Source organism: Notothenia rossii (genome assembly GCF_949606895.1).
Source record: "Notothenia rossii genome assembly, chromosome: 12".
Classification (NCBI taxonomy): Eukaryota; Metazoa; Chordata; class Actinopteri; order Perciformes; family Nototheniidae; genus Notothenia; species Notothenia rossii.
In genome coordinates, this window is record NC_136911.1 from 3,528,354 (window position 1) to 3,545,600 (window position 17,247).

The following is a 17,247-nucleotide window of genomic DNA, read 5'->3' on the forward strand; positions in this document are numbered from 1 at the left end:
ACTGTAAACCGGACTGTGACCTGCTGCGCGTTCACATGTTTCAGGTAGACCTAAAATATATAATATTTTTCACGAAGCCCATTTGGAGCCGGTTGGAAAGCTTTAGGGACAGAGACTGATCATGAACAAAACTACATCTGGAGTCTTCATATTTTATTATATTAAGATGAATATGGTGCTGAAGTCGCCTATTCTCTTTAAGGGGAAACATCTTGAACAAAATTAGCTGCAGTGGAAAATATGGATCTTTTTCACCATTTCCTTTAAGTCTGAAATATTTTTTTCTGAGAGAGAAAGGGCAATGAGATAAAATATAAAGCAACCAAGCTTCAACTGTGTGTATGAGTGTCTTAAATCGTCCCTATGTTCTTTTACTAGTCGCCACTTATTTGCTTTTTTAGATAAATCTTCAAGGCTGTCTCTTTGAAACTAGAGGTATAATAACATCTCACAAACATGGATGTTTTTTTCCACTTGTTTAGGTAAGAGTGTCAGCTCCAGCTCTTGATATGTGTTGCTGTGTGTAGAGAGAAATGCCACAACATATCGAAACCAGTGAAAGTGTCTCCTCTGAGTGCCCTGTTAGCTCTTTAGTGGAAGCTCACTCACCGTGCAGCTAACTCCACCGCTCCACCTTAAAACATCGCTTCCGGGTTCCAGACCTCCCCTTTAAGAGAGTTTTCCCACTCTCTTTACAGCCAGCAGAGGACGCTGTCAGACTGCAGAACCTCCACGAGCTGCCTGCAGCACAGAGGGGCACAGCGGGGGGAATCAACACATTTTCTCTGTCCATTTTTTATCCGGAATACGCGCACATTTTTGGTGAATTCGTTTCGTCTCTCCACGCAGGGACTCTTAGACGTTTTTCACACCATATACTCACCCACAAAACACAATATGTGACCAGAGAGACACAAAAAATCGTATTTGATTTCCAAAAAAACATTCAATACCATGATTTTATTGATGATTTATTATTTGTTCAATTAGCTATTTGAACACAAAGCTGTTATAGAAAGCAGGAATAGGAGTGAATCCTGTTTGACGGCCATATAGGACATATTACATTTAAACCATTAATTTATTTGAAGTTAATACATAATGTTTTATTTGCTGCACGACCCACCGGAGCCCATTGAAGCCCCCCCCCCTCCCCTGGATGTTCCCAGAGCACACTGGAGCATTTTCTATCCGAACACTAAACATGAATATGTGGCGCTGCCGTCGTGACGCTGCGTAAAACCCTCCCCGGGCCTTTGAGCTCCTATCACCGGCTTCATTCGTTAAAGGAGTGCCGTGTTTTCACCGTGTGTGCGCCATGACACAATAAACTAATGATTAAATCAACGAAATGTTTGAAAAGAAGCTGCTGGATGAGCGTTACGGCACCGCTGCGTAACGGAGAGTCGTTGTGTAAACTCCGGCAGTCTACGCCACTACCGAGGACACCAACTCCGGTATACTGTGGAGGCGCTTTAGGTGGCATCAAAATAGATATTATATAATAAATACCTAGAGTCATAAGGTGGTGTTAAAAAAGCAGGGACTAAGTGGAGTAAAAGCAGCACATCTAATCAGTTTGGTTTACATTTTAGTAATTTTCTAAGCGGTTTTTTTTTTGGAAAGGATAATGAAAGAAGGGTTTGGACTACATTTTGACTTATAAAATAGGTAGATTGAACTGAATAAATAAATAAGTTATGTGATCCGCGGATGGAGCTCATATTTGACCCATCTTTTTATTCCACATGCAGAGCAAAGTTATACTCAGCTGAGAATAAATTAGTATTTTCTAACTATTTTTTTCCTGTCTTCTGGAGGAATTGTAACCCCATACTCGAGGTTCTTGAGCTTTCTTGCGGAAGTCTTTCTACAAATTGAAATATATGAAGTACCTTTATTTTTAAAGTTGAAAAGGTCGGTTCTCCCTCAACTACATCAAATTCTCCATGCAGTTGCTAGAATATGTTCTCTTCTAAATTTATTTTAGTCTTTATGAGACAGTGGTTTGGTGAACATGTTCCAATATATTTGTATTTTCCGAGAGTCAAAAATAAATACAGCACACATGAATCCTTCTGACAAAACCAAACTTACTTTACAGGGATTAACATGTAATGTCTCTTAATTTAAATCATGAGATGCTAAAAAGCTCCATGTTTGATCTCCATTGTGCTCTAAGTAAAGCTTTCTTAATGTGAGTATACTGACCCCTCTCATTTCACTTTGTGATATTTTTTTTAGTAGAGGCTAAAGGCTGCATCATGTTGCCATAACACGATTGACTCAAGAGTGGGCAGTCATGGCAGCGAGTTTAACCTCAATCCTCAATAAATAAAACAAAAATGATAGAGGAAATGAAAACATGCTTTTCTTAAAAGGCTGTTTCCATATATATCAGTTCCATGTACAAATTGTTGTCTAAACAGCTAGTTCAGTTTTATTACACTCCTCATATTTTTCAGTATACTAGCATTGCACTAGGCTACATTTTTTATTTTGTGTGATATGCATAAATATATATTTCATCTGAATATTTGATGGACACCTAATGGAAGACATTAAATCCTATGTCCAATGATGCTTCATGTTAGTTCATAAATTAATCAACTTATCATCCAATCAGCTGCATTAAGTGGACAAAAGCTCTTCAGCAGTGTGTGTGTGTGTGTGTGTGTGTGTGTGTGTGTGTGTGTGTGTGTGTGTGTGTGTGTGTGTGTGTGTGTGAGTGTGTGTGTGTGTGTGTATGTGTGTGTGTGTGTGTGTGTGTGTGTGTGTGTGTGTGTGTGTGTGTGTGTGTGTGTGTGTGTGTGTGTGTGTGTGTGTGTGTGTGTGTGTGTGTGTGTGTGTGTGTGTGTGTGTGTGTCCAACCCCTCTACCTGAGTCTTTGTGCACAGAGCTTGTTAGAGAGACTTAATTTGGCCCTTGTTCAATGCAAGAGTCCACGAAGGAGGCCTGGAAAATACAAGGTAAATGTATAAACCAGTCTTAGCAGAATTAAAGTCAGTGAAGAAAAGTGAAAAAAACTAAATAATTGTGACATATTATTTAGTAATGGGTAATTAGCAGCAGGTCAATAAGCACATGCATTGATATTAACACACATTATATCCTATAACTTAACTAAAGCAGGACAGGCTTTTAATACAGTTTGAGTCCTCTTTTCTTTAACCTTGAAGTGAAACATCCTTATTTAAAAGCTGTTTTGACAGCCTCAGTCGCTGGGGGGAGGAGAGGCAGCTCTGGAGGCTCACATTTCACTCCAAACAGCCTCAATCAGGCCAAATTATTAACGAGGATCCACTTTAACATGCAGATCTTATCAGAGCCGGATCACCAGGGGCAATCTGCTGTGTGGGACAACAACGTCTGCAGAGGGAAAATCTGTTTCATAGGATATTATGCAACATATAGCACGACAACAGGAACAACAAGAAAACACATGTATGTTGTAAAGGAACACGAGGAAATAAACACAACAATATCATAATTATAATAAAATATCTACAAAATATGATTAGGTCAGTCTACACCAGTATGGAACATTCACTCAAGTGTTGTACTTTAATACAAATGTAAGCTACTTGTAATACTTTTTACTTCATACACATTTCAAGGGGAAGTGTTGTAAAGGTTTTACTTCCCTTTATGTATTTTAGGACTTTAGCTGCTACTAACTTTTCAGATTCAGTTTCAAAAACAAAATTCAGTGCCTCTTTATAAGCTAAATCAAACCACCCAATAGTACAAAACTGCATAGAATTCTGTACGTGTTTTTTTTTAACTAGAATTATAATAATAACTACATATTTTAATGCAAGCGCTCATTGGTAATATTTCAACTTTTATATTTTAAGTAGACTACATTTGCTTACTTTTATTTTACACTTTGCATGCAGGACTTTTGAATTGTAGTATACTTTTTTTAAGTATACATTCTCAATACTTTTAATAATATAATATAAACTGAAAAGCAAGCATATAGGCATGTGAAAATACACTCTTCATGCAAATGGGAATGAAATTATAAAGGTAATAGTATTGGAAACTTCACATAATGTCCTCATTTTTTATTTAAAAAGCAATTCAGAATAAAGTCTTTACACTTTGATCCTAACAGACTTACATTAAGTGCATTCAACTATGAAGATACAAACCCAAATATAGCAAGGATCCTGCAAGTAAACGAGCTTCAAATAAGCAAAACAATTGTAAGTGCTCCATAAAGAAGTGAGAATTGTTTTTATTTTATTTAGGGCAATCAGAATACAATTTAAAATAACTTAAAAGTGATAAATTGTGGCCTTAATAAAGAGTTGTTTACCACTCTTCTGGCTTTCCCCTTTGTCCCACATCCTGAATACCTGAAACTTGTCTGAAACATTATCTGGTGAAGGCCCAGACAACCCCCCCAAAAAAAGAGTCCTATTATATTTCTCACACACCCAATTTAAGGAACTCAACTTAAAGAGGAGAAGAAAGGGAAGCTCATCCGCTCAAATTTGGTTTTGACACATCTCCTCTGCTGCCTGCCTGCGTGCCCTGCAGCAAGGCAATGTCTCTGAGTGATGTTTGACGTAGAACTGAGGAGAGAAAATGAATGCATGAGAACACTGTTAGAACATTTCAGATATATGATTTTTCAACATATAAGCGTGATTATTACTATTTTATGTGTTAATAATTGAAGTTATATGGGTTTTTGATGTCCCTGTGTCAGCAGTGGAGGAGGTTCCCTGTCTTTTATCCCCAAATCCACCCTGGGCTCCGGGTCCTAACTCCCTGGTATGAGGGGCCAAAGGTCACCGCTGCTTGTGGCCCTGTTCAAATCCCCCTGTAGTGTGTAATGTCCTCAACTGATCTGTGGCTTTATAAAGGGAACCAGTGTCCAGATATTAGTTTTCAGGCCGTGGAACATTTCAATCAGCTGAAATAAAGGATGAGCACACAGGAGATTTATTCTGTCCTCTCTGGTTGTTTTCTAAAGGACGGCATTTAAAGCAGCTTAATGGATGTTAAAATGTGCATACAAGGGTCATTTGAGTTTCATTCCTAAGAGTTGTTTTTCCACTTTATTTATGGAAATGAAAAATAGCCTTCTATGGAAAGTTCTTCAACATATTTTGGATGCACATCTATGTAGGATAAACTATTGTGTGTGTGTGTGTGTGTGTGTGTGTGTGTGTGTGTGTGTGTGTGTGTGTGTGTGTGTGTGTGTGTGTGTGTGTGTGTGTGTGTGTGTGTGTGTGTGTGTGTGTGTGTGTGTGGGGGGGGGGGGGTGTAGTTTAAAGGCAAAGAGTGTTTTTGTATTTCAATTAGAAAATGCATTTTTAAATAGTGCTCCTCCTTACTAAGGACAGTTTGTTTTAAATGATACTGCTTGTTGTAAAGCAAATTCATTGTGAAAATAATTTAGGATGGTAATAATAATGGGTTAAGGATGGCTGTTGAAACGTGCTCATACATGCACATGTTCAATCATTCATGTAATGGGATTAGGGTATTTGAAGAATAAAAAAGAGAACGAAAATGTATTTAAAAATGTGACTTTGTGTCAAATGGGGGTCACTAAAATATAAAGCCACATCCATGGATATATTTTTGTTTGGTTTAATTGCATGGAGCTGACAGTTTAAGTTGTGGATGCGTATTTAACTAAAGACAACATTCATCTACTTTGAAATAAACCTAAGTTTCCTTTAATGCAGTTTTTCCATCTTTAATAAAACACCTTTTTTCACAAATCACCTACTAATACTGTGGAGCCTAAATGACCTTCTCATGTAAGGGAATAAAGCTCTGATGGGAGTCTTTAACACAACGTGGACCAACAGCAGACAAGCCGTATTGCACATAGTTTGACATCAGAAACTATTAATACTGAACACATGCAGGACGGCAGCCTGAATGAGAGGAGGGATAAACTCCCGGTGCTTCTGGTTCCTCCTCCCGGTGCTTCTGGTTCCTCCTCCCGGTGCTTCTGGTTCCTCCTCCCGGTGCTTCTGGTTCCTCCTCCCGGTGGTTCTGGTTCCTCCTCCCGGTGATTCTGGTTCCTCCTCCCGGTGCTTCTGGTTCCTCCACCCGGCTCAGAGCCTCGGTGCCCGGCCTGCAGCGGGCTTGTTGATCACTGATTGAATTGTATATTGTGAGTTGCTGCAGCCTGCATGCTGCATTCAACATTATGCTACATCTGGCTCTGTCCGGCCCCCAGAAAAGCCTTTACAAATGGAGTTGAGCTCCATGACCGAGCAGAAGCCCTCTGGTGCTTGCTGGTTTTCCCCTTCTTCTTCTTCTTCTTCTTCTTCTTCTTCTTCCTCCTCCTCCTCCTCCTCCTCCTCCTCCTCCTCCTCCTCCTCCTCTGTGGGGTCACTAATTAATGCTAGATCCTTTGAATTTAATTGCAGACTGGGAAATATCACGTCAGTAAAAGTATCCTCACCACGTGATCAGACATTTTAATTTGAAGGGTGTAAAAATGTATTAATAATACAAAATGAAAAAAATGAAAGAAATAGGCTTTTATCATACAACCCATAATATATTAGGTGTTTTGCTGCGTGACCAGATTTTTGGAGTCACATTGTTTTTATAATAAAGTTTGATTGATAGATCATTCCATTTAGTGATAGATCATTCCATTTAGTGACACAAACATAGCAAATAAATAACAAACAATAAGTTAAAAAAGTTCAAAGAAAAGAGAAACTGAGAAAAAAGACTATATCCGCTACGCCGTTTAACTAAACGCACTTAAAGCATGTGTTGTTGTTTAAATTGCATTGACAAACTTACCATATCGCACTGAATACTTTTGTTGTTTGGGTGTGATTTTAAGAAGGAGAATTTGCAGCAGCAGAGTTTTCCTCCCAGGCCGCCACCCCTCCCTCTGACCCCGGGTCTGAGCAGGGGAAGCCGGGTAAACCCCAGCAGAGGCTCCGCTGCTTCCCCCGCTGCTTCCTCCTCATGTTAGGCGACGATGGAGGCTGCAATGAAACACATGACTTCAGTGGAAATGGTGCTGAATGTGTGGGAATGTTACGTATTTTAATGTGCAGCAATCTAAACTTCGGGAATCAACCAGATTATATTTTTAAAACGTACATTTTATTCAAGCTTTGCTTTGTCTCCAGACTTACGTAACCGCATGATTATATTAATATTATAATGTCATAAACCCTTGACCTTTACTCTACTTATTTTTGAATGCATGGAGGTCTGACACGTTTAGCCGCATTGATTGATTGCCAGTCAACATACACTAAACATGTTAAAAGTAACATGTATAGGCTACAGGCTGTAAATACAGAAGTTGGAGGGTATTTTTTTTTTTAAATTACATTTTGAATTAAAAAAATGCTCGATAGTTTGTCTTCAATGGCCTCTCTCTATACATTAAACGTCCTTAATACGACTATATTTAAAGTCACACCACTGTTAAAGCATGAAAGTGTTATAGCTCATTCCAATAGCAAGCAGAGAGGAATATGGGAGTTGTGACGTTTTACATTTAATTGTCCATTTAATCACACGGTTTCTCAGATAGTGCATATATTAACGTTAAAGCACAGCAGCGTATGAGGAACCGTTAGTTTAAAGCCTCTTCCCCTGGGGAAACTTTGTTTTTCACCTCACACAGAAGCTCTGCTCTGTTCAGTCCCACTCACGTGGACACCGCGGCACTTACACTCCGCGTGGTGTTTAACTTAATTATAAGAGTATGCTTTTATTTTGAAATGATACAAATTAATTTCAATAAATGTCGCCCCTTCTTTAGCATCAAACAATCGACTGAGTATCGTTGAAGTCCCTTATGAATACACTCCTTTTGGGGTTGCACATGGATTTACGCACTACATAACCTGTCCTGCAGCTATTACATCATAAGAAAAAGTACAGAAATAATTTGACAATTTATTAAATTCATTCTGATTTAGCAGCTTGACATTTCCTTGATTTTATAAATATAGGAGTTTCTTTTTCATTTTAAATTGGTGTTGCAAATGTATCCACAGCAGGTCAGCCAGCAGCTTTGGCTGAAAAACAAAACGTGTGCTTGCGAATGTGCAGATTTCACCCTGAACTGCGAGGAAGTTTGAGAAGTTTGTGCAACATATTGTATCATGCAGAGAGCAGATTTCAAGGGCTCTTCTGCTCCATGAGAACCACAAATACACAAAAGCACTGAAAGAAAAAACAGCCATTAAAGCCTTCAGTAAGGCACACATTTGTAAACAAATTCTCCTCTTGTTTAGTAATATTTTACGTCAAAAATATTATGAGCCAGAGAGTGACCTTGTGTGAAAGGCTGAGTGACGCACAGATCGTTCACAGTTGAGAGATTAAACATAAAAACGTCCTGACAGCATTTATCGGTCTCCATATGTGATTGTCTCAAAGATCAATGCAAAGTGCTGACCTTAACGCGGCATGTGTCTGTCAGCATTACCCATAACTTCGTTTTCCAGTCAGCGACAAATATCATTGAGCTCTTTAGAAAACCCTTTTATTTTATTGTATTTCGAGCAAATTGCGTTAAGGCGTGTTTCGTTCTTTTTTCCTCCTTTTGTTATTCTATAGGAGTTACAGTCTACTGGTTTCCAATCCGCACTGGAATTTAACCCTGAAACGCCAGCAGCAGTATAATGGCTGTGCTCCCTGTTGGCCCCTGCAGGCTCCGTGCCGGGGCCAGACAGCCTGCCAGCCCCGGCTCCCCTTATCAACCCCGGGGCTTTGGCCTGGACCATACACCGCAGAGTCCCATTAATCAGGGAAACATCACGTCAAACATGGCAGACTGAGCGAGGAGCTCAAAGCTTCACAAAAGTTGCATTGCGCACAATAACGTGAATAGCCTTTGGGCAAGGTTGTAGCTTTATCCCTGTGTGTATACCAGGTAGATATAGCTGTTAATTCATATTATTTTATTGTATTTTATCCACTGTGGTATCAATACTCTGCTCCTTGCTTTTCCTTTCATATTGTAGTTTTGCTGCAAGATACTCCGATTTTTTCACTTTTTGCCACAGTGCGAAAAAGTGGATTTTGGGCAGCAGTCTTGCCAACATTATTTTTACTGTAATTTGACAGGTTAGTTTAAATACATTGTAAATGTATAGTGACAAATGTATTCGTATTTATATATAAATATTATATTTACATTACATATATTAAATATTACTGTATTTTGATCTGTTTTTTATTGTTAGTGTGATACTAGGAAATGTTTAATGTTGGTGTATTGTGTGTACCTGCTTTAAACTATAATCTGGCATATAACATCTCTTCTCTTTTTGAGATTATTGTATTTGTATGCATGGTCCCAATTGTTGAATAAACCCATATAATCCTATTTGGGAATAACGTTGTTTTACTCCAAGCTGCCTGCAAATGCATGCTACAATAATGTTTTTTTTACGAGTTGCACAGATCTAAAGGTCATTTTATGGAGCTTTCTCTCTGCTTCACGTATTAAAACGAGGAGGCGTGCACCTCCTCATGTGCAGTGGTTGGAAATGCTGCATGCGTAAATGTCTGCGGTTTGCCTCTTGTTATTATTGCAGGCTCCGCAGGCCTACCACTTCTTCCCTCACACACCCCTTAAAACACGGAGGGATTCCCTCTCTGCTGCAAGAGTTCAACCAGAGATACTGGAGCATGTTTGAGGGGCATTTAGCATCTGCATTAAGTTCTATTGTTGGTTTAAACTGCCCACAATGTGGATAAGCACTGCTTGGGGTCTATTTTCTTTTAAATCTAAACCCCGTTTGCCTCAGGACAAACTCTTATCTGTTATTTAATTGAAGAATGGATACACCTAATTTCCCTAAACGCCTTTTAACATTTACACAATGACTCGTGTTACAGCGTAAATGGAAAGGCTGAGGGCATGGCGAAATACTGCAACATAAAACAATGATGAAAAGCAGCTCCAAAATCAAAGATAAAAAAGAAAGGGGAACCCCCATAAAATAAAGTTTAAAAATGTTTTCATAACCCTCTCCCAATGCAAACCCCAGGGCAATTCCTCCATCATTAAATCTGTTAACCCCCCCTGGAAAAAACCCACACGTGATGGTCCTAAAGAAAGACAGAGTCTGATCATTACACTCAGTCGCGTTTAATGAATGCTTCATAATAATTATAAAAAGAAAAGAGAGGGAAAGTGCTTCAGAAATCCACCGTTCAAGTTTCCATTTCGAGTGCAGTTGTTCTATATAATATTCACAACAACAACAACAACAAATCAATATACAAGAAACCCCAGGAAAAAGTCACAAAAATAAATATCCAGCTTCATATAAACAACCAGTGACTTCAAACTCCATGTCAAAAAGCTGACCTCAAGTATCAAAAAATGAGTGAACGAGGAGAAGGAGGGGGAGGAGGGGGGTGCACGCTGCAATTGTTTACATTGATAGCGTCACTGTCAGTGAGCTATTTGTCTTAACGGTGAGAAAGGCCCTCCCAACAGGCCATTACCACCACCTCCGTCCCTCGGCCGCGCATTGTGCGTAGAATAGGCCGGTGCGACAGGGGTGGGGGGACCTGCATGCTCTGGGTGAGGCTATTCCTCTTCTTCCTGTGCCGTGCAGCCTATGCTTTTGACATGCGGATTAAAGGTTGAAAGCTCTTGCAACACAGCACCCTCTCAACCCCCTCCGTTTTACTGCAAGCCTGCTCAGCTTGTGTCAGAAACAGCCAGTTTTACGCGCTGGGGATAAAAGTTCAAGTTTGAAAATCTCTCTCATGGCTGCAGAGTTAATCACGTGGTTAAACATATGCATCCACGCTGATTCAGGCGAACTCACTTTTTCTTTTTCTTTTTTTACAATCACCCATTTTCTACAATCCTCTGAATGAATGCAGCGTGTGAGGGGCTGACATCATCCAGGCTTTGGGTTTGTTGTGGTGTGGCTCGCCATAAGCTGGGCCTCTCTTTGTCGCAGACTGAAAGCCTGCCAATTAGCAAACCTGTACTGCCATTAAAAACACACATTTACGTAAAATACCTGCATGTAGGTGCAGCTTCAATCACTGGATTCACTTCCTGTGTGTGCAGTCTGTAATGAATTAAAGGGAGTAAATCAATCAGGGACACTACATTCACTGAGCGGCCATATTCCAAAGGCTACATTAAAGATAATGAGATGGTGATGTTCGACATATAAAGAGAGCAGTATTTTAAAACTGATTGTATTTTGGGTGTCAAATAATAGGAAATAATTGGCGTTTTTCCAGCTTAGATCGAGACAATTAACTTCAGCTGCAAAGAGAATAATGAACAACAGTGGCTTCACGGAAATTAGCATATTATTAAATTCTTTTTTTTAAAATCAGAAAACCAGAATGGCATGGTTAGATATTCAAATATCAGTGAAGTTAATGCAGTTTGGCCTTTGTGTGTAGATCCAAATGATTTATTTTTTCAAGTTCTCTCAGACATCATTTCACAGGCTATAGTCAGAAGGCTAAAAACAAGACCCCCCAACAGTATCAAAGTGCCTTTAAGCCTATCTCTTGTGCTTTGTCGAATTGTTTCAGAGTAGCCAGAGCTTGAAGATGTTTCACGCTGTTTTTGGTGCTGTTACCCCCCCCCCCCCCCCCCCCCCCATATGGGCTGCTAAATCCCATCCCATCTACTGCCTATAGCTTGGATATTGGCATACTGTTTGTTTAGCTTTACATTAGTCCTGCATAGAGGAAAATACAGTTTTGCACCAAGGAGCTGACGTGCTATAATGAAGGTCTGAGCCTCTCTCTTTTTGATTGTCTGTACATAAGGCCTGTGTTGTGTCTGGGCCTGCGTCTGTGCACTGTCACACATTTGCAAACCAGGAAATACTCAGCAGAAAGAAAACCTGAAAGACTGAAAACTGAAAACCATCAAGCACTCTAGGAAAAGAAAGAAAAAACCACAACCAGCAAGAATACACTCCTGCCAAATCTAATAAAGGCTTTTCTGTGAGCATAATAAGATAGATATTAGTGAACCAACTTTTTTAATGATTCTCTGAAATGTAGGGCATTGTGGTCAGCATGTCATGAAAGAAAACAGCTTTGACATATACAATTACCAGGTGGCACAGAATGGGAAACCCTGATTTCTTTTTTTGATTTACCAACTAGCCCTCAGTCCCAGCTATAGATAGCCTAATTTAAAGGAGTGCTTTTTCATTTTTTTTTTCCAACATTTCCTTTAAGCACACACCCTGGCACCATACAATCCAACAGGTCGAGCATAGAAAAAGCGAAGAAGAAAGAGTCACGTAGAAACATATTGCTTAGGATTGAAAGCTTATTTCAAACAGTTTTTTTAAGCGTAAATCCACGAGCAGTGTCTCACAGTCCTGTTGGCGTTTTCTGAGGCTCCAAAAAGGTTGTTTTTTTCTCGATCAAACTTCAAAACAAAGCGGAATGTAAACCCATTCACAGAAAATTGGCTGCACACCGGTAAAGTTGCGAGTTGTGAGCTCACGGAGAGGTTGTCGATGGTGAAGGCTATTGTTTTTAAACCCCTGCTCAGTATTTCCTAGTCCTCTGAGCGGGTGGGGGAGGGAGAATCTGTCCGCCTGGCTGCCACCTCCACACGGGGTGGGACGGAGGGGGAGGCCCGGCGCCCCTCGGCGACTTAAGGGAGTAAGCAGGGCACAAATCCCCGTCGCTGCCAACAACCAGCGACGGCGGGGAGGGGAAATGTGCCATCAGGCTGAAAAGCATTTTAGCAGGCGATGCTACAGTGCTGCGTTTGCGTCTGCTCGGTAAATCCTCCGTGGATACTTCCTCTGGACGAGAAGAGGACGACGAAGAAGAGGAGGAAGAGGCAGCTTGGTTGACCCTGTGTTTTGTTTGCGTCCTGGAAACTCGAGTTTTTTTCCCCCCCAGCACCGGAGTCCTGCAGGTTTTGTTCCCCTCCTCAATACAAGGGGAGCTCCTGCATTCCTGAGGGCTGCAGGGGGACCTGGGGGCCACATCAGGGCTCTTCGCTGTAGCTTTAATCCTGAAATAGCCCCCATGTTTGAGGGGATACTGCCCATTGCTCTCTGTCTTATCTCCTTTGCATTTGGCTGCCTGGCTCTGGTATTCATATTCATCACAGCTTTCCTCCACTTTAACTTTCACATTGTGGAGGTTGAAGGGGGGTGTCCTGCCGCGGTCCGGGCGGGGGGCCGCGGACACAGAGAGCTCCTCTGGCTCGATTTTTATTCTCTTCAGCGGAGGGGACAGTTTCAGACTGCTGGGCTTCGACTCCCTTTTTTCGGTGCATCTGGGGCGCTTGGTGTGTCTGTCCTGGTCACACTGAAGTGTTCTGCGTGAGGGGGGGGACATCCGGTTGTGTCCCGGTGAATAAGGGTCCACACTGTTTGGATCGGACTCAAAAGCGTTCCCCTTTTTGTACTCGAATAAAAAGCTCTCTCCCATGAGACTTGAGTTAAATCTTGGCGGCTGTAAAGGTCCAAAGTCTTTTCTAGCTTCACTGCAGTTAAACTCACATTTTTTCTGTCTCCTGTCCTCTGGTTGTGACGCGGAAACGTGGCCCAGTGACCGGTGTGGTTTCTCTTGGGGCTGGTTGTAGTGAAACGTGGGCTGCAGTACCAGAGGGGCTTTACCGGTACTGACACTTTTGGAGACAGAGCCAACCCGGGCCCGTCTGAACCGGATGCTCTGCACCGAAACCCGGCTGGAAACAGAGCTGGAGTCGGACTGAGAGGAGCTCTCCTCTTCATCCGAGCTGACCTCTGAACTCTCTGACTGCGTGTCATCTTCATCCTCCTCTTCCTCCTCTTCCTCGGAGCTCCCGGAGTTGCTGGTGCTGGAGAAGCCGGACCCAAAGTCTGAGTCGGCCCGGTCTGAGTAGGTGCTGGACTCGGTGTCGCTGCTGTAGCTCTCCGGGAAACCGGACTCGTTGTGGTGGTGGTGATGATGGTGGTGGTGGTGGTGATGATGGTGAGGTCTGGGGTCCAGAAAGAGATCCGGACCGAGGTGGAAAGCACCGAAAGAAGTCCCGTGGCTGGATTTGGGTTGCACAAGCAGCACCGGCGGTACGTGTTGTTGCGCGTGTCTGCTCCTGCCCCCCTCGCGCCTCCTCTTCCTTTTGTGAAGTAGGTCGCCGGCTGAGCGCGAGAGCCTGGACTGAGCAGATATGGCGGACTGAAGCACTACCGGCTGCCGGAAAAACGCTTGCCTTTGGCTCAGAGTGACCCGGTTCCCTGATGTTTTCGCTGTTTCATAGTTTTTAAAGTGTTTGTGACCGGACTTAGTCGCCGAGCGGTACTCCCGTCCGTTCGTTTTCTGGTAAAACTGAGGTAGTTTGGAGTCGGTGAGACAGGGAGTCAGCTCCTTCCTCCTGCTCGTTTTGTTGAGAGGTGTCTCCGGGACACCGTGCAAACTGAACCAAACTTTCTCCTTCCATAGCTCGGTGTCTGCACGCCCCTGGGACGCGTCCTCAGCCCCGGGGGAGCACGCAGCTTTCGCTTTCCTTTTGTTGGACTTTAACACCCGCTCCGTCTTGCAGGAGAAATATAGAGCCTCCACGTCCTCCCGCGATATGAGCGTGCATTTCGCGGCGTGGAAAGCTATAGAGTTAATCGCTTTGAGCCTCCGCAGCTCCTCCAGGTCGCAGTGGTGCTTTTTCACATTCAGGTGGTCCATGCGCTTGTGCACCGTGGTCCGGGGGATGTTCTGCAGAAGGTCTGTGAAGACCTGAGACAAAGCAAACATTTGCTTGCCTTGGATGAGCAGGTATCCCAATCTCACTCCTTGCATTTCCTCAAAACCACACTCCAGGTCTCCCATGTTTTATGTATCCAATATTAATCCATGCAGTCTCAGTATGCTATGGATTTACCGGTGAATGGCACAGAGCTCATCCTGCTCATACCTTTAATCCACACTGCTGCATCATGAAATGCAAACTTTGACATTAAATGGAGCTGCCGGTGTATGTGACAGCATCCACCCGTCGCCTCTTGCCCCGGTCCGGCATGGTGGAGGAATGCGACGGATACGTCCACCAAGCCGGGGCTGCTGCTACCTGCCTCTGCCGGCTCCACTCCCCTCTGGTCGGCAGCAGGACGAGGGGTAGGTGTACACCACTGCCTCAGCCAGAGGGATAAAATAGCGAGAAGAGAGAGAGAGAGAGAGAGAGGGGGGGGGGGGAGAGGGGGAGGGAGTTGTGAGGGTGGAAGGGAGGGAGAAAGAGAGAGAGAAAAAGAATAAGAGCTAAAAATGCAGCTGCTATTCTGGCTGCTGGTCGAGCCACAAATAAAATGACAGAGAGGGGAGGTGCGCCGGTCTGGAGACACCTTCATCAATTAATGCCCTCCGAGTCGACGCCCATTGGACGCGGCTGACAGGTGATGCAATACAAATGGATATCCCATCCCCACCCCCTCACACACCCCACTGATACAATGCCCAAATTCTTCACTGTTGGAGAAAATAAAGCAAATTCATATTTCCAGCTGCTAAACCAGAATAGGTTTATGAGTCTGCAGAATGTCACGATAAGACTGGAATGCATTAAGTGCTGTTCACTTTTCACGTCAAAATGCATGCAGGAGTATGCAATCGATAGTGTGCTGCTGAACTGTTAACGCAGCGCAGCTTAAACAAAGACATTTGCTTTTTACACTTGCAGAGCTGCTTTTCCACATTTTGCCTGACCACGGCTCGACGTGCTTCTTTTGGCTCGGGCTTTTCGTCCATACGATTTTCTTCCTCGATGCTTGACTAAGTGACCTACACTTTTCCTATATTTATTCTGTGAGGGCCTATATTAATGCGTCTGTTTTTACCTTACTACATCGGCATTTTCAACCTTTTCCCTTTCAGTGTGTGCGTCTTCCTCCCTGTGTGTGTTTGCATTAATTTGAAATGTGCTCAGCAGGGTGTTACAACGTTCATATAGTACGTATAGTGTGTAGTTAATTGCTATAATTGGAGATAAAAAAAGTGCCTTATTGTCAAACACTAGAAATTATATTCAGGCGAGTTTAGTGGACTCGTGCTAAACCGACAAATCCCAGTTAGATTGTAGCTTGGTGAAACAACGCGAGCAGTGATTGGACAGTAAAAGTGCAGAGTCAGGGTTGCTTTTCCCACAAAGATTTTCAAGAAAATAGGTTAAGCCATTAAACAATGTGATTAAGATTTCATAGTCAAAAATAGGTTTAACCAATAATTATAACATATTAAAACATATAGGCTATACGTTAATAATAGTATAATCAACAAGTATAGCTTTTCATAACATGGGGAACAGGAACACGCACGCTTTGTGTGGATTAATGCACAAAGATCACTTTAGTTATAGGACCTGATTTGGTGTAATATTTTGTACACATTTTAACATTTATTCTGTGAATACGTAGCCTACATATTGCATGTGCACGCCGAGGACACCACACACACACACACACACACACACACACACACACACACACACACACACACACACACACACACACACACACACACACACACACACACACACACACACACACACACACACATACACACATACACACACACCCCCCCACACAACGCAATGACTTTTCAACTAATATACACACAAGGATATGCGCACACACACACACGCATAATCATAAAGAAAGACGCACACTTTGAGCCACGTACGCGCGTGCACCGTGCACCACACACACACACACACACACACACACACACACACACACACACACACACACACACACACACACACACACACACACACACATTAAAAGCTAATTGTCTGAATTACCTATGAAACAGTTTTGACCGGCCATTGTGTTTCAGCCTGAGAGAAACACATTTTCCCATCACTCCCTGCGTTATTATGTTGCGTCTTTGTTATCTATAAAACACGTGAATCCCTTGTGGCCCGTTCCTCACGCGCAGTGCAGTGCGTGCTGGGGCCAGACTCAAGACTGGGCACGCTCATTCCCACAATGTTAAGCCTATTTGCTTATTTACAGAGCATTCACTGTACGTTGAATGGCAGCGATGTTAGCTCGGTGTTACATCAAACATCGTGTTATGCACGTAGGCGTTCTTATTATAGCTCCTTGTTAAACCTGTATATTTTTGGACAGTTTCCATAAAATACACGCACACTGTTGGACGGTAGAGCATCACTAACGCTGGGGTCAAGGGATTACAGCGAATATAAAATAAAAATAAGGAGAACAGTAAGGGAATGGGATTAATCTGGGCATACACACCTACGTATTCGTGCGTATTTGGATGATAGTG

General features: G+C 42.4%; 1 protein-coding gene across 1 annotated transcript; it reads right to left on the reverse strand.

Annotated features, from left to right (window-relative positions):
• Window positions 1-12,190: 12,190 nt before the first annotated feature.
• On the reverse strand, window positions 12,191-15,129 carry skida1 (SKI/DACH domain containing 1). The gene has a single exon (XM_079661153.1). It carries the CDS (start codon window positions 14,791-14,793, stop codon window positions 12,520-12,522), a length of 2,274 nt encoding a protein of 757 aa, XP_079517279.1. The 5' UTR covers window positions 14,794-15,129; the 3' UTR covers window positions 12,191-12,519.
• Between the last annotated feature and the right edge of the window lie 2,118 nt (window positions 15,130-17,247).